At 37.3% G+C, this 22,438-nt stretch overlaps 2 protein-coding genes across 2 annotated transcripts in view; both read right to left on the reverse strand.

Moving 5' to 3' along the window:
* The window catches only part of SLC7A2 (solute carrier family 7 member 2), a 363,691-nt gene that overhangs the window by 322,535 nt on the left and 18,718 nt on the right, over positions 1-22,438 (reverse strand). The window lies entirely within an intron of this gene.
* The window catches only part of ZDHHC2 (zDHHC palmitoyltransferase 2), a 79,223-nt gene that overhangs the window by 25,580 nt on the left and 31,205 nt on the right, over positions 1-22,438 (reverse strand). Inside the window, exons 5-11 of the mRNA XM_081808088.1 lie at positions 21,412-21,481; positions 20,646-20,678; positions 14,655-14,775; positions 12,343-12,475; positions 6,788-6,914; positions 6,410-6,502; positions 2,667-2,779 (exon numbers count right to left, since the gene is read on the reverse strand). Coding sequence (XP_081664214.1) covers positions 2,667-2,779; positions 6,410-6,502; positions 6,788-6,914; positions 12,343-12,475; positions 14,655-14,775; positions 20,646-20,678; positions 21,412-21,481 — 690 coding nt within the window. The remainder of the gene's footprint in view (positions 1-2,666; positions 2,780-6,409; positions 6,503-6,787; positions 6,915-12,342; positions 12,476-14,654; positions 14,776-20,645; positions 20,679-21,411; positions 21,482-22,438) is intronic.

The following is a 22,438-nucleotide window of genomic DNA, read 5'->3' on the forward strand; positions in this document are numbered from 1 at the left end:
TACATAGAGTCCAAATTATTAACCAGAACCCAAGCAAGATGCACCTGTTTTCTTGGGACCTTAGGGTTGCTGGCCTCTTGTTTTCCTAGTCTGTCTTCTGCGGGAGGGGCCTGCCGCACTGTTACTCAGGCAACCCTGTTCGGGCGGAGTTGCCCTGCCCCCCTGTGGTGGGGGATGGGCTCAGTGGGAATCAGTCTTTGGGGCTTTTGTTCTCTGGTGGCTTTCCCTGGTGGCTTTCCGTGTCTCTTCCGCGAGTCAGAGCAGAAGAGACCGTTTCCAACCCTCTGCCTCGGAGTGGAGAGATCGCAGTCTGTTCTTCAGTGAGCTCTCCAGGCCACACTGTCTCTGTTTCTGTCCCTGCTGCTATAAACTGCAGCGTCCTGGGTTGTGTGCCCCTCCGCGGTGCTCCCGGTCCTGCCTCCAGGTCAGGGCACATCTCTGCCCTTTGTGCTTCTAAAACCGCCAGCCGCTCCCAGTTCACGCGCACGTGACCCCACCGCTCCGCGTTTCCACCCTGGGGGCTGTCCTAAGGTCCTTTCCCCGCTGCTGTGCCCCGTCTGCAGCAGTGCATGAGGCTGTCACTCACCAGTGGTGTAGGCTCCCCATGGCCAGGCACCCTCCCGCTGCCATTTATCCTCCAATATCTGCCCGCGGAATCACGGCTCCCTGCTTCGGACCTCAAAACCAACCGCCTGCGATATTCTGTTTGTAGAGATCCAGATCTTCTTACATCTCAGGCTGGTTTCGTGGGTGCTCAGAGTGGTCTGGTAGATATCCAGCTCAATTCCGGGGACCAGTTGAAATAGGGTCCCCTACTCCGCCGCCATCTTTCCCCCTACCCCAGCACCCTTTAAACTTTAAATAAGTTCCCAATTCATCCATGCAAGTAACAGAAAATTAACCTAACATGCCAAATGATTAACAGCACACAGAAACTAAGAAATCACTTCTATGTTAATACAGAACTATATGAGGCAACATGAATCCCTTCAGAAAGAAAGGGAGCTCTTTGTCTTTCTACCCCCGGAAAATTGACCCCCAACTATACATCACTTCTTTGCCTCTAAGGAAACTGATGGATTCAAAGGGCTAATAGGTGGCATCAATTTTCGTTTAGGCAATGTCTAGTTCTTCCCATAGATTGGAAGATGGAATGGCAGGCTTGAAGGTTAAGAGAGAGACCAAATTATGGATACCCACACGATGGGCATCTTTGGAGGGCATTTATTCTCCTTAAGAACAAGATTCTTTAAAGAAAGCCTATATTTTAGGAGAATATGACTGTAGATTAATTAGTGACTTTAGAATTTTTACTTAGGACTATTTTTCACTATCACTAAATCCCAAAGAGATTTCAAATAAAACAACAAACACTTTAAAGTGCACGGAGCCGGGGCACTGGGTGGCTCAGTCAGTTGAGTGTCTGCCTTCGGCTCAGGTCCTGATCCCAGGGTCCAAGGATCAAGCCCCGCATCAAGCCCCACATCTCCTGCTTCTCCCTCTCCCTCTGCCCTTCCCCTGCTCGAGTTCTCTCTCTCTCATGCTCTCTGTCTCAAATAAATAAATAAAGTCTTAAATAAATAAATAAATAAAGTGTAGGGAGTCAAAGTCAGGCAGCACTAGGAGAGAGTTTGAAGAAAGGACTAGAAATAAAGGAGAGATTTTTCTGGCTAATAGTGCCTTAATCATGGATGTATGGTTTTATACTTATTTATAGGGACACAACATACATATATACATACACCTGCAGGTATGATCACACATTTTGGTTAATCCTCACCAACCCTGAGAAATAAGTAGCATTTTAAAGAAAGAAAGCTACATCTAGGGGCACCTGGGTGGCACATTCAGTTAAGCGTCTGCCTTTGGCTCAGGTCATGATCTCAGGGTCTTGGGATCGAGCCCCATGTCGGGCTCCTTGCTCAGTGAGGAGCCTGCTTCTCCCTCTCTCTCTGCCCCTAACCCCACTCATGCTCTCTCTCTCTCTCAAATAAATAAATAAAATCTTAAAAAAAAAAAAGAAAGAAAGCTACATCTAAAAGAGGTTAGGTTACTACAAATATCACACACAGATTAGGTGTCCAAATTGGGATTTAAAATCAGGTCTGACTTCAAAGCCTTGCCTTTTCTTTGCCAATAAGCTATATTGACTGAAGTAGTCAAAGATTAAAATCAACAACAATAACAAGAGAAATGTGAGTGGGATCTGAAGAAATAACAGCTAAAGTTATGGTAATTACGCAGTAACTTTACTTTGACGTTTTGAAACTGGATGGAAATCTTTGAGTAAAAGAACCATATAATTTAAGATCCGTTTTACCAGATATTTTTCAATCTTTTGTCTGAATTGATTACATTTTCCATTAAATATGTATAATTTGAGTATATCTGTATCATTTTATTAAATAGGCAGTATTTGAAATTATTGGTTTCTTAAGCTGGAATAAAAGCAATGCAGATCTTTCACAAAATGACCTTCTGCAGCTAAGAGACCTTAATCAAAGTACTTTACAAACAAAAGTTCCTGAAGGTAATTCTAAATTTACAATGGGAGTTCAACTCTAAAGCAAGAAAGATTCTGTAGGTAATATTCTGGCATTTTTGCACTCCTTTCACCTTTTATAAATAAAATCTATTAAAAACAGCCAAGTTAAGAACACCCTTACCAGCTTTGCCTTTCCCCAGGTTTGTGCTGCTCTCTGTCCAAGACTGAGAATCAGTGAGAAGGTGGCTCTGGGACTCTCGCAATGGCTTTGCAGGAAACTGATGGTTTTCAGGACTGAACAATCATAATCATCATCATAATCATATGTTAGTTCTTGATAGTATTGAGTGGAGTGTTTCTCAAAGTGCAGAATTCAAACCACTTCCCAAGAGAATTTGGGGCATAGGGAATAAGGCATGTATCACACTGACTCGCAACGAGAAAACCGTTCTTCCTTCCATTCTCTTTTCATTCTTCTGAATACAGTAAGATGACAATCTGTAACTTTGGCAAGTCTCTGTTTTTAATACAGAGAATAGGCTTCTGCCTCTGGCTTTAGCATGTGAGGGAGTCTAGTTAGAATTTAATAGTATTTTATTATCAATTTTATTTTTTTAAGTTATATTCTATTTATGGCAAATTATACTAGTTTTCATTTATGAGAGTGACATAATGTTTGATTTAAAAATAAGCTTCAATGCCAATTTAACTAAATATATAAAATAAAAATATTAGTTTTATAAGTGGTATGTGGATATGGAAAAAAATATATGAAAGTAATGGTAGGAAGACAAGTTTGAGAAAAAATGGCCTAGTGTTTCTAAAGTGGCCTAACTAGTCTTGAACAAAGAATTCTCTATCTTCCTCTATGAAACTGAAACAACAAATTTGAGCACTGTCTTGCAGAAATGTTGAAAACATCTGACATCACCAGGTCTTACAAATGTGACATTTAATTTGGGGAATAAAGAGTCTTAAAAGAAGAATGTAAGTTTTAAAATTTAAGTAGGCATGCTACATATCGACATATTGAATGGCATAAAAAATATAAATTAAAATAGCATTTCACTTAGATAGAAAAAATATTGGCATAGAAACTGTAAGTGTAGTTTTAGAACACCCTGAAATAGTAATCACAATAATGTTCAAAAGAAAAAAAATACTTAAAATTCTTCCAAGAATAATTTCACATATGTGAGTTGACTATACTATATTTTTGAAAGGATATGCTTTTGTTCCTTAATAATTACCTCATATCTAAAATTTGAAAATATTTCAATTTTGTGCAACTTTAACATCCCCTTATTGAAAGTTTGGAGGTAAATCTTAAAAAAATAAAAAGCATGTCTATTTATATTAAAAAAAAACCCTCTTTTACTCTAATTTTTCTTCAAGAGAGGGACCATATACCAGGTACAGCATACTAACTAGGTCCTGGTTTAGGGACTCCTTTCATATTGGTTACTACTAATAAGACTAACAAATGGCAAAGAAGGATCCATTCATTCAACAGTATTCATTAAGTACCGATTACATCCATGAATATAGTCTTTGATCACATGGAAATGTCACTGTAATTGAGGAGGAATAATAGTAAATAGCAAATATATAATAACTCAGTAAGGTGACAGTAAGAGCCATGACAATAGAAAAAGAGAGGTATGGGGAAGTTGAGGAGCTATTTTACAAAGGGTTTTCAAAGATGGCCTCTATCGTGAAGTTACACCTGAGCTAGAAGTGAGTAAGAGAAGGTCAAAGAGCATTCAGATACCTGGAGGAAAAATGGTTAGGAAGAGGAATTGGCAAGTACAAAGGCACTAAATAAGGGACAAGTTTGGTATATTTGAGGACCAGCAAGATCTGTGTGTCTGAGGATGGTGAGTGATGGGAAAAGTGGCACGGGATGACATCAGAGAGATACTGAGGCCAGATTAGACCCGACAAGGTAAGGACACGCATTCACTTTTATGCTGATTAAGACAGGAAGCCAACGGAGGGTTCTGAGCATGAGAGTGACACAATCTGATTCTTAATGGAGAACAGACTGAAGTAGGGCAAACATGGAATCAGAAAGATCAGTAAGGAAGGCATGGAAATAATCTATGTGAGAAATGATGGCTCGGACCAGAAAGCAGTCTGAAGGTGGTAAGAAAGTACTGGGATTATTGGCATATTTTGAAGGGGCATGTGAAAGGATTTGCAAATGGAGTAAATGCAAGGTAATTGAAAAAGGAATCTAGGATGACTCCACAGTTCCTGGCTGGAGCACCTGAGACACCGAGGGTCACCAATATGACATACGGAAGAATGGGGGAGAATCAGATTTGAGCTGAAGGTGAGGGTGTCAATGTCTGGCAATCAAGAGTTCTGTTTTGCACCTGTTCAGTGGGAGATGACTTTTAGATATTTAAGTGGGAATGTGGAGTAGACAGCCAGACATAAAACTCTGGAGTACAGAAGAGACATCATCACTTGCCATACCAATTTTATATGGGCTGATCAGGGGAAATGATAGAATTATGTAAAAGATACTTTAGCTGTCAAAATTCAATCCCAAAATTTAAAGGAAAGGGAAGAGAAGCCCATAGTGGTTATGAGATCACCTAACTGGGCAATAGTGCCAGAACTAGGATTTCTCCCAAAGCCTATGGTACACTTAGTAGAAGGAGAGATACTATCTCAGAAACCCAAATCTCCTTGAACTATAAAAACCACTCAAAAGGCAAAAAACACTATTGAGAACTACTAGTAAACTTTATAAAAACCTGAAAACATTCCAAATAATCTATTCAAATGAGATTTTTCTGCATCAAGATATAAGAAAAACCCTTAACCCTTGAATGGTCAAGACAAAACTCAGAGGGCATGCCCCAGTGAGACTCTGGTGCCTTTGAATGTCCCTATAAATCACATCAGAATGGCCTCCTTATTAACTTGTTGAGTCTGTACAAAGGTCACTCTAGGGATGGGGTGGCAAATAGGCTTCATCTCGTGACAATTTAAAATGTTTTGGAATGGCGACCAGGGTCACTGACTCAAGAAGAACTCTGGGGTCATGACAGGCTCCACCAGAGGAAGTATTGTGGATCGATAAGAAATCCACATGAGATGGGAGGAGTGAAGATACAGCTGTTACGTGCATGACATTCCAGCAACTGAGAACATTTCTAAAATTAAGAAGGATATTATGGTTATGCTCTTGCTATCAGCTTTCATTTAAAAATTAGAGGTATGGCCATATTCAAATAAATCTATCTTAAACATATAAAGATTAGTGTTTCAAACTTACAAATTCATACATAGCGTGTAAAAATTTTAAGTAGTTTTGCCTTTTGCCAGTTAGTACCAAAGTCGAAACCAAATTTCGAGATATTCCTCAAATTCTTGGAAGACTGGAACCAGAACAGACTTCACGCAAGGGCAAAAGTCTCCAGATACTAAATTCCCAAGACTCCTTCCCTTCTCTTTCCACCAAAATGGCTCAGATAATGTTTACAGGTTTTTAACAAGCATTAAGAACATGGTGTACTATCAAGCAGGTGTTGGGGATTCCATTTGATCTCCAAAAGCTTAATCCAGGGACGTTCTCCTGATCTTGTTATAATGTTACAATTACCACAGACAGAAAGGACCTGGAGGGTCAGAGGGCAAGTTTACCGTCTGCTCACCTGATCACTAAGGGAGCTAATTTGGACTTTAATTCTCTTCTTTTAAGCACTACCTTTTAAAAATCAGTTATACTTGAAGCTCACTACATCCCCTTCCCCAACCGTACTTTCCTCTCTCCCTCATTCCCCAAGTGGGAACCATTATAGTAAATTATCTTATGTTCTTAAACTTTCTTCAAAGAAATATATAGCCAAAGGACATAGGAGGATAAGACATATTATTTGAAAGTAAAACAGAAAAAAAATATGGAATTACTTTTTCGACGTCGAATTCAATCCTGCAGGAGTAGATGCTTGTTCAGGATCCTGATTAACAAGGCAAGTTGGAAAGGAGCAGCCATCACCTAGACTATAATGAAAATTAAAACTTACAATTGAGCAGTAAACAAGGCAACAGCATTGAAACTGCCACAATGTGATGTCTGCGAGCAGAACACAGTTATCTTGTGGATACAGACATTGGCTTCCATATGGCATGTGTAAGGAGATGATGCGTTAACTTGACTTTTGCATCCATGTAACAGTGAATCATAAAATAATTCTTTAAAGAACAGGGATTCCTATGCAGGGTTATAGTTCTTCTGTCGGATTGCTTTCATTGATTTAAAACCTCAATATTTTCACCACAAAGTACCTTGAAAAAATGGGTAGCAACCAGTACTTCTTTTCATCACCAAAAACTTGTCGCATGTTTTTACTGAAACCCAAGCTGAATCCATTCTTATCTGTTCCGTGTCGGAATACAGGACTTCTAAATGCCTCTACAAAAGATGGTAGAGCAACCAGGTGAGTACAGAACATATCTAGGAACCCCCATAGTTAAAATTATTGGACTAAATGAGGGAACTCTAAAAATCGATGGCTAGCCTCTTGTGAGTACTTATGTACATATAAATAGCTCTGCAACACAGATGGTCTGTTTTAAAATAATCATAAGATATGATTACATTTATTTTAGTTTTTAAAGAATCATTTAACTATTACAGCAGCACAGTGCATTGCAAAAAAAATGAGAAAACACAAATAAGCAAATAAATTAAAACTTTACGTCTCTGGGCCTTTTTTAGTTAGATGCGTGGATGGATAGATGAACGGATGGATATAGATATACACAAACCTACACAGTTGCTTTTTAACCGATGAGACTGTACTTTACATACATTCTACAAATTCCCTTTTTCAGTCAATAAATTCCATCTTCCAATTTCATTTAAATCTTATCTCCTCCAATCATACATTTTTTTCCAGCTGGCCAAAAATTTACTTTAAAGCTGGCTTATCTGAAGCAGGATCCAGTGCAGAAGCAAACACTGTGTCTGGTTATACCTACTCTGCATATGGAAGTCGAGGTTCAGAGAGGCCGTGGGATGTGTCCAAGATCACACAGCAAATAAATGACAGAGTGGAATGTGAACAAGGTGATCAATGTCCCTTCCATTATGCTACAAATGCTTCTTAAATAATGCTGAGAGACAAAATCTAAACTTTTATTTGGGGAACATGAACAAACGTAGAAGTATAATGATTTTTTTTATCCATCATTTAAAAAAGAAAATTCTAACAGAGTCATAGTACTATGAAAAATGTGACAATTTGCAAGATCCTTAGCACTTGTCACCCTGGGTTATACAGCTTTTAATAAAACATTTTTATAATTGTAGGACCGTATCGTCCAAAGGAAGTCCTTTCAGTGTTACAAGTTAAATCTAGAAGTTCCTAGAAATTAAACACTTCTAGAAATAATTCATTTTCTTCTGATGAATTATAATTTCATTATCCAACATATAATTTGAAATAAGATGCTTTGTTTAGAAATTACTAGGTCAATATGTTCACCTGAACGATATTTGCTGTAGTAAGATTTCACCTGAATGTTAAAAATTAACATTCACTGACTATATACTATAATTAATCTTCACTACTATAATCATGGTGTCTCTTAGCTTGAAGTGTCCTTTGAGATCATAAGGATTTATAAGTCCTGGTTGCATTCCCGAACTCCTAATCTTAGTCTAGAAGATACTACTTAGCTTAGTCCCTTCTTACTTCTCAAACCTCATAGTATATTTTCCATTCTTTAGCTTTCTATGCTCTCACCATGTAGATAGTGTTACAAATATTTCTAGCTTTTCTCCTATAGGACTTTTTTTTTTTTAAAACTGGACTGAAATTCACAGAATACAAAATTAACTATTTTAAAATAAACAAATCAATGGCATTTAGTACATTCACAATTCTGTGCAATTAATAACCAAGTTCTAAAATATTTTCATCACCCCAGAAGAAACTCCATATCCATTAAGCAGTCTCTCCCTATTCTCCCTTCTTCTCATCCTCTGAAAACCACCAATATGCTTTCTTTTTCTATGGACTTACCTAATCTGGGTATTTCACATAAATGAAACTATATAATATTAACCTTCTGAGATCAGCTTCTTACTTACTTAGCAATTTTTTAAGGTTCATGCATGTTGTAGTGTGCATCAGTATCTCATTTCTTCTCATGGCTGAGAATATTCCACTGTCTAGAAAATATCACATTTTTTCTATCCATTCATCTTTCATGGACATTTGGATTGTTTCCATCTTTGGGCTATTGTGAAGAGTGCTGCTATGAACACTGACATACAACTATCTGTTGGAGTCACTGCTTTCAGTTATTTGGGGTAAATATCAAGTAGTGCAATTGCTGGGTCATATGATAATTTCATATTTAACTTTTTAGGAGACAGCCACTGTTGCTTACAGTGGATTCACCATTTTACATCCCTAGCAGCCAAGTGTGAAGGTTCTGATTTCTCCACATCCTCAGCTATGCTTGCTTTACATTTTGTTGATTTGGGTGCGAAGCAGTACCTATGGTTTTGATTACCCTGCCCTAATGATTAATGATGTTGAGCATGTTTTTATGTGCTTTTTGGCCAACTGTGTATTTTCACTGGAGAAATGTCTATTTAAATGTCTATTCAGGGGCGTCTGGGTGGCTCAGTCCGACTCTTCAGCGTCCGACTCTTGGTTTTGGCTCAGGTCGTGATCTCAGGGTCCTGAGATTGAGCCCCAGGTCAGGCTCCACACTCAGTGGGGAGCCTGCTTGACATTCTCTCTCCCTCTCTCAAATAAATAAAATAAATAAATCTTTAAAATAAATAAATAAATTCCTACTCAAATTCTTTGCCAATTTTTTGAATTGGGCTGTTGGTCTTTTTCTTGTCGAGTTGTATGATTTCTTTTTATATTCTGAATACTGGGTCCTTATCAGATAAATTATTTGTAAATATTATTCTCACTCTTTAGGTTGTCTTTTTACTATTTTGACAATGTCCTTCGATGCACACATTTTCAAAATTTTGGTGGAGTCCAATGTATCTATCTTTTTCTTTTGTTACTCATGCTTTTGGTATTATATCTAAGAATTCATTGCCATATTAAGGTCCTGACAGTTTATCCTTATGTTTCCTTCTAAGAGTTTTATAGTTTTAGCACCATTTAAGACATTATTATCTTCTCCATTGAATGGTCTTGGTACTCTTGTGGAAAATCAATTGGCCAAAGGTGTATGGCTTATTTCTGGATTGCTCATTCTCTCATTCTATTCCACTGGTCTATATTGTTATCCTTGTGCCAACACCACACTGTTTTGATCACTGTCATTTTGTAGTAAGTTTTAAAATCAGGAAGAACTTTGTTTTATTTTTTGGTGGATACCATTTTGGCTATTTGGGGCGCCTTGCAATGTCACATGAATTTGAGGATCAGCTTTGCCATTTCTGCAAGAAAGGCCACTGAAATCGTAATCAGGATCATCCTGACTCTGTACATCACTTTGGGTCATATCGCCATCTTAACAATATTAAGTCTTCCAATATATGAGCATGGGAAGTCTTACCATTTACCTAGGTCTTTAATTTTGTTCAGCCAAGCTTTGTAGTTTTCAGTGTCCTACTGTACCTCCTCAGTTAAATTTATTCCTAAGCATTTTACTATGTTGGATGCTTTTGTAAATGGAATTGTTTCTTTAATTTCCTTTTGGATGGAAATACAACTGATTTCTTTCATATTGATCTTATGCAACTTTGCTGATTTTGTTCATTAGTTCTGTTTTTATTATTGTATCTTTAAGGTTATTTATATAGAAGATCATGTTATCTGCAAAGAGAGATAGTTTTACTTCTTTCTTTCCAATATGGATGGCTTTATTTATTTTTCTTGACTAATTTTCCAGGCTAGATTTTCTAATACAGTGTTAAATAGTGCTAGTAAAAGTGGCAGTCTTTGTTTTGTTCCTGGTCTTAGGGGTAGGATTTTTGTTTTTCACCAGTGAGTATGATACTAGCTATAGATTTCTCATAAATGCACTTTATCATTTAAAGCTTGAGGAAGCCCCTTGTGTTGAGGAAATTCCCTTGTGTCCCGAGTTTGTTAAGGTATCTTAAAAGGGTGTTGAATTTTGTCAGATTAACATAAGAATAAAAAAATTAAAAAAAAAAAGGGTGTTGAATTTTGTCAAATACTTTCTCTGCATCAGTTGAATTGATCACGTGTTTTTTTTTCTTCACTCTATTAATGTGGTGTATTCTATTAATGTGGTTGATTGATTTTTGTATGTTGAAACATGCTTGCATTCCTGGGATAAATCCTATTTGGTCACAGTATATAATCCTTTTTATAAACTGCTAGATTTGGTTTGCCAGTATTATATTGAGGATTTTTGTATCTATATTCATAAGGGATATTGGTCTATAGTTATCTTGGACATCTTTATTTGGTCTTGGTATTAGAGCAATGCTGGCCTCATAGAATGAGTTACAAAGTGTTATCCTCTCTTCTAATTTCTGACAGAGTTTGAGAAAAATTTACGTTAATTTTTTTTGGTGGAATTCACCAGGGAAACCATTTGGTCCTGGGCTTTTCTTCGTTGGGAGGTTTTTGATTACTGATTCAATCCCCTTCCTTGTTACAGGTCTGTTCAGGTTTGTTGTTGTTGTTTTTTAAGATTTATGTATTTATGTAAGAAAGAGAGAGAGAGAGAGAGCAGGGAGAGGGGCAGAGTAGTTTGCGTGTTTCTCAGAGTCTGTCCATTTCATCTAGGCTACCTAATTTTTTGTTGTTCAGGGTATTCACTCATAATCCTTTTTATTTCTGTAAATTCAGTAGTAATATCCCCCTCTCATTACTGAGTTTCATTGGCAATGTCTTCTTTATTTTTTCTTTCTAGCTAATGACTTGTAAAATTTGTTGATATTTTTGAAGAACCAATTATTGATTTCATTGAACTTCTATTTTTAGTTTTTTAAATTTATTTATTTTTAAAGATTTATTTATATATTTTTTAGAGAAAGACAGAGTGCAGGGGAAGGGGCAGAGGGAGAGGCAGAGAGAGTCCCAAGCAGACTCCCCACTGAGCATGGAGCCCAACACGGGGCTCGATCCCAGGACCCTAAGATCATGACCTGAGCCGAAACCAAGAGTCTGACGCTTAACCAAGACTGTGCCACCCAGGCACCCCATGAACTTTTATTTTTTTAAATTCTGTTATCTCCTTTCTAATCTTTGTTATTTTCTACCATTTGCTGGCTTCAGATTTACTTTGCTGTTCTTTTTGTACTTCCTTAAGATATAAAGTAATTGATTTGACATATTTCTGTTTTAATGGAATCATTTATAGCTAGGTATACATTTCCCATTGAGCACTGTTTTAGCTGCATGCCCCCTCTGTAGGGCTTTTGAACATACTGTTTTCTCTACCTGAAATGTGGTTCTTACCATGACTGACTTCTTAGGATAAATACTTGTTGTTTTGGTGAGCTCTTTCCTGACCGTTCTAAGTAGGTTCCCTTCCACAGTCCCCAGCCGGATCCACACCTCAGCATCCTGTTTGTTTCCTAGATAGCAGTTTGCATTTTGCAATTACTTTTATGTTTGGTTATTGATTTTTGGTGCCCCTCACTAGACTATTTTGTCCTTGTTCACCACCATATATACACAATGCTTTACACACAATGGACAGTCAATAAATATACAGAACAAGTGCATTTGTAGGTGTCTAAGTCGCCATCCCACAAAACAGTGTGGGAATAAAAATGATTTTTACCACATCAGGACGGGTTGGGATTTAATCATATGGCAACTTTTGATGAGTATCTATTTATGCCTTTAAAGTTCTGTTAACTACAATAATGGAATACTCACCTAATGTAGATTTATTTTTGCTGACTAGCCAACAATGATAGCCAAACAGAGAGGACAAGCTGACAGAAAACATAGCTGCAGCAAAGAATAAAAACATAATATGGAACTTGGCTTGAGTATCGGGTAGGCCATTCTATAAAGAAAGGAAGAAAATAAGATGTTTTGTCAAAGGGATAAGTATTCCCCTACTTTTGTAAGTAAGATTTTTTTTTTTGCTCTACTTTTTTTTTTTTAAATTTAGATATGGAGAAAGATACATGGCTTTATGTTAAAACTTTGAGGAAAAATATATGTCATAAGCTTAAAAAATGTTTACTATTAATGAATATAGATATAAAAAGATATTAAAATTTGGGATATTCACTTTGTTTTTCATAACTGAATCAAAGAAAAGTTATGGTGGTATATGTGTAAACTATAACACTAGGAAGCAAGATAAAAGGAACTATAAAATATAGTTTTTTATTTACTTCCTGAAAATGTTTTAACACACTACAGTTTTACAAATATTTAAATAGTTTTATTATAATGCCTGAAAATGAAGGTTAATTGGCACAGTTAATTACTATACTTACTGATGTTTTACATTACTACAAACAACAGCGTCAACTACAAGAACACATACAACAACACATCCACAATAATGCTTCAAGCTATTTTAAATAATAGCATCACAGAAAAGATCAACACTAGTGCATAACGCTGGTCTAAAACAAACCTTACAGTATCCAGGTAACAAAACAGGCCGTCTCAAAGCAAAACCAGTTTGTCTCTTATTGTATGTATTGTCCAAGAAGACCTAAACCCACTCTAGAATGGCAGGCTTGGGCTACGGATACTTAGTAAAGCAGCAGAGCTGTTAGCAGGTGTCCCCTTCTGATAGACGGTCATACTATTTCAATATCCTTACTGACACAGGTCACCAGCTCTCACTCACAGCTTCTGACAGCAGAGTCCTCACAGTGAAAACTGGTCACTCCTTTACATGTATATTTATGGTTTGGAACTAAAACCATCCACAGGAATGAGAAGCAGGGAGGTAATATTCTTTCAGACATTCATTAGGGATCATTCTTCATGCTAGACACTGAAGTATTCTTGAATGCTAGCAGCATGTCCATACACCTGTATATTCCTAGTGCTTGGCAATGTAACCGGCATATAAAGGCATTCAATAAATCTTTAGTATTCAATGTGGTTCAGATCTGACCTCAATTATCTAGGAAATTAGAAAGTTCTTATCATAATAAAGGATAATTTAATGAAAACAATAAAGCAATCCTGGCGTGGGATAACTGTTTTTTTGGTTTTTGTTTTTTACCATTGTTTGGGGGCCCCAAGGAGTATCTTTGGATATTTATAATACTTGATTTTAATTGTTTTGTTTACATTTAAAATATAGAGCACAGAAAACAAATGAATTACTTAAAGCCTAATCAAGCAATACCTAATAAAAACTCAGGATATTATAGTCATAATAGTTTTAAAAAACAGTCTTTCTACTCATAAAGAAAACACTTCAATTTTTAAATGCTGAAAATAAAACTTCGAATATAGTCAATTCTCATTATTCACATGGTCATGTCCTGTAAAGGTGTCATGAACGCTGAGTTTGTAAATATGGAACCACTGCCCCAGGGAAAATACAGGGTTAGGTTCCTATGAACCTCTGGTCACAATATTCTTGTCAAAGGATCAATGCACAACCTTGTTTTATGTGCATTTCTGCTTAAAAACACCGTACTGACATTTAATATACATTATTGATTCATTACTTAGAGCCAACAGCAGCGGGACTCATGCCTGCAGGAAGCTTACCTGACACATGGATTTTCTCCATAAAGTATGCTATAGTCTTCTTTTGCTCAGAAACACCAGTCAGCACTTCAGCGCTATGTATGAAGACCATTTTAAATGGCAAAATCACCAATAAAAAGTACAAAAAATGCAAAAAATGTGACCCTAAACAGACTGAAAAGCATACTTGTTTACAGTATAAGAGACTAAGAACAAACAAGAAGGTGGTATGTTGTGGAGCTCAGCTGGGAATGTGCCCACGGGGCGGGTCAAATTTTTCCCACGCTGTGCATGTCTGCAAAGCACCACAAAAGCCCTGTGAGTACTGATTTGGGGATTACAAATAAATTTCAGCAAGTAAGAGAATTCACAAACACAGAATCTGTGAACAGTGAGGATTGACTATATATAAATGAGCTCTAGTCTATAAAATCAGCATCTGAAATAACTCAATTACTGAAAATCTATTATATATTTTTGTATGCCAGAAAAAAATCACCAAGGTATTGACTTACTGTCCAAAATTTGATAAAATACTGTAAATCCGTAGCAGCAATAAAAAGGCAATACAGCAGAGAATAAGCCAAGAAAAGGAGGAAAAATTTGTAATTTGAAAATCCAACACAATTGTTCACCCTGTTAACAAAACAAAAACATTTTCAGTGAGCTGTATGCTTTCAACCTATGTCTGCATCTGCTCATCTTTAACACAGTATTTGGTTTCCTATCATTTGAAATTTACTGGCATTTCTTTAAGCAAGCCTCATAAAATTTCTTTACACTTACAAACATTATAAAAATCCATTTCGCTAAAAAAGGAATTTGTGTTTAGATTTTTAAATTTGATATGTGATACTGCTTTAATCAACCAGGAACCGTATAACTATATTTCATGTCCAATTATGCAAATAAGCACATGCCTAAAAACACAGAGCTGGTGAGAAACCTAATGAAGTAAGGCAGATAAGAGGAATTTACTAAGTTCTTCGTTACCTTTGGATATTTCTAACTATGATTAGGTAATTTAAAGTCTTTCAGATTTTCCCAAATTAGATGAAATATCTTCACAAACTACATGCATGCCAACAGCATACCACTGATTATCGTGGGGAGGTTTAAGAAAAGAAATAGGATTGAGAGCCAGACAGCCAGGGTCATAAGATGCATCTGACACTCAATAATCATGTGGCCTTGACCAAGTGAAATAGTCTATAGGAATTTCATTTTCCTTATCTGCAAAACAAACATTCCAGAGAGCTGGCTCCATATCCTTTGATTCTAAACAGGATTTGTAATTCTCAGTTCTCACTCTAAAGTTACTATATTTTGGAGAGGAGGAGTATGAATTCAAACTACTGTATCAAAAAGCATAAATACAAATACAACTCAGACTTTATGGTCACACTTTTCCATCAACATGTTTTTATCCTCCTTTTGACAAAGACAAGGGAATTTCAGGCTGATCTTGTTGTACACGTGACACAACACCTAAATGGAAATGGCGGGTATCTTCACTGGTTGAGGTAGCTGTGTTAACCGGTATAATAAACCTACTGCATGGAATGTACACATACTGTTTTCTCTCCTCAAATGTCTTTGTCCTACTCTAATGTTGGCCAGGTAGTCTCAGTCTCTATTGACTTCGCTAATAAACTGAGACATTTTTCTTTTTATATTTTTAAAGTGAAATAATGTACACATGAAAATGTTTACTCAACTATGCAAGATAAATAAGCTCCAGAAGTCCGCTATACGACACTGTGCCCATGGTTAACAATACTGTACTGTGCACTTAAAAATTTGTGAAGAGATTAGGCGCCACGTAAGTGTGCCTACAATAAAAAAAAATTAATTAAAAAAACTAAAAAGGTAAATATTATCTGGCTTATGAATAAACTGAAAATTTGGGGGGAAAGAAACAGGAAAGTGCTTATATCATCTACCTCAAGAAACATAAGGTAAAGGAACCAGGACTAGATTTAGTACCTTTGGAACATAAGGGTATTTTATATGGCAAATAAGCTCATAAAGAAGGCAAAAATTCTAGGTGCACATGATATGAAAACGTGATGGTTCTAGTGTGAGTGCAAACCAATTACTGAGGTTGCCTTCTTTGACATCTGAATGAAATAATGGCAAGAAATCATACTGCAGAGTTCCAAACAAGCCTAGTCTAATTGCATTCTGTCTCCAAAGGATACAGGATATTCCCCTTGCTTCCTTGTGTTGGTTTCCAGAGGAGAGAATGCATAGACAGGAGCTGGGGAGCCATTAACACTTTGGAGGATGAGGGTGAAGACAATGACTCTTTTGTGGACTGGGGGAAAATAAGGGATAAGAAAGATTGTTTCTCTTCCTATGAGAATGTAAGAAGGCAGCTTTTATATTCAATGATACATAGCATTTTTATAAAAAGTAAAATGATTTTGATTACAGATTTCATAACATCTAATTTACTTTAGCTTCTATTTAGGAGCATGGTGTAATGTAACTTATCTGTCACTTAGGAAACAGAAGAGAAAGTCAGTAAATAAAAACCAAGTATCTTAGCATTTGATATGTACTTTACACTTGAGGAAATATAGTAATAAAATGTCTCTTCATAACAGACAGTGAAATGTTTTAACTCCCTACTGCTTTGTAGACTCAGTTTGAAAAGGAAGAGATGTATTCTGAGTCTGAATGATTTTATATGGAGAAACAAAACATGCTCAAGGTAAATATCCCTTATATGCTGTTTAAAATTCAGTGCAAACAGGGGCGCTTGGGTGGCTCAGTGGGTTGGTGTCTGCCTTCAACTTGGGTCATGGTCCCAGGGTCCTGGGATGGAGCCCCGCATAGGGCTCCCTGCTCGGCGGGGAGCCTGCTTCTCCCTCTCCCTCCACCCCTCCTCCCCTCATGCTCTTTCTTGCTCGCGCTTTCTCTCAAATAAATAGATGAAATCTTAAAAAAAAAAATCTTTAAAAAAATAAAATTTAGTGCAAATAGCAATTGGCCCTGTTTCAGGGCAATTGCTTTCTGATTCTAAATAGGAAAAAGAACATAATATAGAAAAAAAAAAAAAGGACAGAATGTGGCCTTTGGAGTCCAAAAAAACATGCCATGTGACTTTAAGCCCACTCTTTAACTTTTCTGAGCTCCACCTCTCCCTTTTCTTTAAAATGGGACAAATAATTTCTGTAATTTCTGTCACTGTTGTAAGAATTACAGATTTTCTCTCTCTCTCTCTCTCTCTCTCTCTATATATATATAGTCTCTAGCACATTATAGGCACTCAATATGAAGCTAAAATTATTGAATTTAGTAAGTGTTACCTAATCTTTGGCGAGCATGTCAAAACATATCATTAATATAATGAATGAATGAATGAATGAATGAAAATTTTATATTAAAAGAAAAACTCTTTGATGGGAAACCCAATAAGGCAAATACTACAGGATTTCTATTTTTTTTTAAAGATTTTATTTATTTATTTGACAGAGAGAGACACAGCGAGAGCAGGAACACAAGCAGAGGGAGTGGGAGAGGGAGAAGCAGGCTTCCCGCCGAGCAGGGAGCCCGATGTGGGACTCGATCCCAGGATTCTGGGATCATGACCTGAGCCGAAGGCAGCCGCTTAACAACTGAGCCACCCAGGCGCCCAAGATTTCCATTTCAGTTAAAAGACGAGAGCAAGGTGGATCCCCAGCACCCTGATGGGTCATCTTAACTGATCTTAGCAGATAGGCTGGAGGCCCTGACAACAAGGAAGCATAGTTTTCTGCTTTTTCAATGCTCAAAGTTGACAGATACTGAACTTCAAAATTATATACAAGACCTGCATAATAAGGTTGCCCCACAGTTTGGGAACATCCTGAAGATCTTTTAACCAATGACTGTTATATTGACATAATGGCTATAAAAAGAGATTATTTCTATCTTGATATGGAAAATGTTCCAGGATATATTAAGTGAAGAGGGAAAAAAAAAAAAAGGCACAGACTCAGTCCATAGTGGAACCACTTCTGTTAAAAAATGTGTAAAATAGGGGCGCCTGGGTGGCTCAGTTGGTTAAGCCACTGCCTTCAGCTCAGGTCATGATCCTGGAGTCCCGGGATCGAGTCCCGCATCGGGCTCCCTGCTTGGCGGGGAGTCTGCTTCTCCCTCTGACCCTCCCCCTTCTCATGCTCTGTCTCTCTATCTCATTCTCTCTCTCAAATAAATAAATAAAATCTTTAAAAAAAAAGGTGTAAAATATTTTTGTGTGTGTGTAAAAAAATGTAACACACACACACACATACACATTTATATCTGAAAGCTACTCATGACATTTAGCGATACGCTCCCTGTGAGGAAGAGAAGAAGCGGGGGAGGGGGGCCTAGGACGAACACTTGGCACTTTTTTTATTTTTGAATTTAGAACCATGCATATGCATTATGCATAAGTTTTTTAATTTAAAATTTTAACTTGAAATTTCAAATACACCAGGTGAACACGAGGCCCTTGGCACCAAACCCTTCCCAAATCCACCCAGCTTACTGCCTTCTGCAAGGGCCAGAGCTGAGACAGTGGCTGACACAGTGGGCAGCAGGGGACGCCACAGTACAAAGAAGCAATGACATGGAAGTTGAAAGGTACTGCAGTCGGTTCATTCAACAATTCCCACATTGCCACAGAGAGTGAGCGTGATAACAGGGAGTCTATGAGTATGCAATCTGCACCCATTTTTAAAACCTCTAGAGCTTTCTATCCGTTCCCTTTCGCTTATTCAACAGATCTGTCAAAATTTGAAAGATTGTCAAATTATGCTATAAGTCTCTTATAAAGGCAAATTAATGGCAGGTTTAGAAAGACTGCTATCACAGTAAATTATTATTTCCTATTTTTGTGCTTTAGTGAGGATAGCAAGGGTACGTCACACTTTACAGGTGTGTAAAGCTTGGAATTAATACTGGTTGTTTCCACCTCTCCATTCCTTGTCATCACCATCTCATATTTATTACTCTAAGTCAGAAAAATCGAAGTCAACTCTACGTCCTTGATTTCTTTCCCATTCTGCTAAATTATACTGAGAATACACAGCTACTTAGAAAAGAAGGGTGTCTTTGCATGCATTCCCCCGAGAGCAGACCCTGAGACAAGAACTTGGATACAGCTTATCTGAAACAAGGAGGGGAGAAAAGCCCATAAAGCGTGTGTTGTTGGCCAGGCCCTCGCTGGTTGAGGGTAGCCTCTGGAAGCATTCATGCCTGGCACCTCTGGGCTGCCCGGCTTCTCAACGGACCCAGCCTCCTCAGGTGGAACAGAGAGCCCGCAGGCAGAGAAAGAAACAGTGGGGCCTGAGGCGAGGAGCTGCCATGGGCACGGGAACTGACCGCGGCAGGTGCAGTGAACACACAGGCGGATGGTGCAGATTTGGGTGCGGCACTGACACGTGAGCTACTGGAGGGATCAACAGAGGAATGTGAGGAGGACTAAGAAAACTTACAATAGAAGATATTGGGGGGGAAAGCTACTTGCTGAGAGAGAGAACGGAATGAATGAAAGCACGAGGAAAGCAAAAGAATGGCTACAAATGAATATTAATACCAAGTGAGGCTATTCATTGAGATCTTTCTTTGAGGAGAACGTTACTCTCATAGGAGCTAACTGGCCTTAACATCGGAAAGAAGAAAATCTAGCTGGAGAAAAGTGAGAGTTATCTAGAGAGAGAAAATACGGTAAAGCCGACATTCCCCTATTATTTCCTACAGCTAAGATCATTATTCCCTATGTTTCCACCTACACCCAGCACACATTTGTGGGCCTGTCTACCTTTTTCTAGGGCCACCTCTGAAAGAAGGCAAGGCTGGTAGAATAATCCCGCCTCGTGTCCAAATCCAACCTGGCTGGCAACCCGAGTGTAGCTGTCACTGCTATGTGCACATGGAGAAGAAAAATTACAGGGAGAGGTAGGAAAATCAACCTTCATTAGTTAATTAGAGCTTTCAAATCATTCTCTGTTAAGGTGCCTGATCTAAAATTATTTTTAAAAATATTAATGAGTTCCAAGTGAAAACCCTTGTTTAAACACATATGTATTTGTGTATTTGCTATTCATACTCCTCAATGTCAAGTTTTATTTAAAACAAATTGTTAAAGCTTGAGATGAATTAATTCATTATTCAAAACTTCCAGTGAGGTATTGTGTATAATTTATGAATACATTTTGGTGTAATTTCTGGGAAGTGTTTCAGAATCTCTGTGTTGATGCATGTGCATACAAAGAAAACCATTTGTTCTAAGCAAATATGACAAATTAACTTTCATGTTGTTGGTCTACTTCATTTTAAAATTATTCTATGGAAACTCTCCCAAATAAAACCTTTTTGGTGTTAATTCAACAAACACTAGAAACTAAATCTGAAAGTACCTCCTGGGTCAGCTAAGGCAAGATTTCATCTATAAAAAGATTTAAACAGATAAATGATTCAATTTATTAAGTTCTAAGGGACAGAAACATGTTTAAGTATAGAGCCATACTCACCATGGGCAATGATGATCCATCTTCAGAATACATCTAAAAAAATAATAAACACACACACACAAAACTTAACACCTCATAAAATTTTAATCCCATTAAGTCAAAGTTATTTAGAGTTGTGCCAAGTAAAATATTGCAAAATTACTTACCTAAAAATTAAATAAATAATACTAAAAGTCCTCATCTCAAGTACTATAGCCAATTTCAGTTATGATATGTAATTATAGAATTTTCAAAATCTACATACTTTAAAGTAGAAATCAAAAAACTCATTTCCTAAAACAATTCATTATGTTAATACACAATTATCTTATGCTAAAGAAAGTGTAAAATGTCAACAGATTTGCAGAAAGTCTGGATAAAACTTCTCTTTAATATCAATCTTTAAGCTAAGTAGCACAGTCCTTGTGATATATTACGTATCTAAAATATCTGATTATCATGTAGTCATATGAGCTATCTTTATAAAGGTGAAAAAAGAGTCAGAGAAGTATTTGGTAGACAGAGCTAGCCAAGTCTGAGCTGCCAAAACTCACGCACTTCTTCACATCAGTGTGAATCTGGGGGGAAAGGGGGCAATTAGGTGACTGTGGCCCTAAGCCACACTCGTATCAATGCAAGGGACTGTCCAGTTCTATGTCCTAAATAAAGGTCTCAGAAATACGACTAAGGAAAAAAGGAAATAATCTGGAAAACAGTGAGGAAAGAAACAATATTAATTAAAAAGAGCACCAGCATGTAGAGATTTAGAAGTAAAAGGTTTTCTTACTTATCACAGACGGAACAGTGATGGCAGCGGTCTGGTTTTATGAGTTGGCATCTGTCACAATATCGGATTGCTAGGGACAAAAAGCTCCACTTAGACTTAACACTGAATGGAATATACAATTAAATGGCTTTTATCAGCTATCCAAATTTAACTTCTAAAAAAGCAAAGTGAATTTGAATTTGGTAAAAATGAGATATTCTATTGTTAATACAAAAATAGAATGACTTGTCTACAGCCTCAGTTTTCTTTCTTTCTTTCTTTCTTTCTTTCTCCTTCCTTCCTTCCCTCTCTCTCTCTGTCTCTTTCTTTTTTTTTTTAAGTAATCTCTACACCCAACATGGGGCTTGAACTTATGACCCCGAGATCAAGAGTCGCTCACTCCTCTGACTGAGCCAGCCAGGCGCCCCCAGCCTCAGTTTTCTAACGAGGCTTTCTCAAGAATAGAGAATCTTTGGGGGTAATTTTTCTAAGGCATTCCTAATTGTCAGTAATGATAGTAAGGCTCACAAAGGGTACAAATATGTCCATTTCTATCAAAGTAAATAGAATGTCTCCCTCAAATAAATCAATTTCTTTCCTGTACCCTACCAGGATAAGTACCTGAAGATACAACCATATTTTAAAAGTTTTATGAGGGGCGCCTGGGTGGCTCAGTTGGTTAAGCGTCTACCTTTGGCTCAGGTCATGATCCCAGGGTCCTGGGATTGAGCCCCACGTCAGGCTCCTGGCTCAGCGGGAAGCCTGCTTCTCCCTCTACCTCTGCCTCTCCCCTTGTTCATGCTCTCTCTCTCTCTGTATCTCTGTGTCTCAAATGAATAAACAAAATCTTTTAAAAAAATAAAAGTTTTATGAGAAACACATTTTAGAAATTTGTGAATAAACTCTATTAGTTGTTTAAATTGGGAAAAAGCTCACATGTTCTCTGTAGGGTGAGATACAAGACTAGAAGTGAGTATTAGAAGAAGTACTTCCAATACTGAATTTTAATTCTTGTAATGGAAATCCTGATCCTTTCTTTTCTAATATA

This window comes from Leptonychotes weddellii, chromosome 2 (assembly GCF_054177405.1).
Source record: "Leptonychotes weddellii isolate Sample4059 chromosome 2, ASM5417740v2, whole genome shotgun sequence".
Lineage (NCBI taxonomy): Eukaryota > Metazoa > Chordata > Mammalia > Carnivora > Phocidae > Leptonychotes > Leptonychotes weddellii.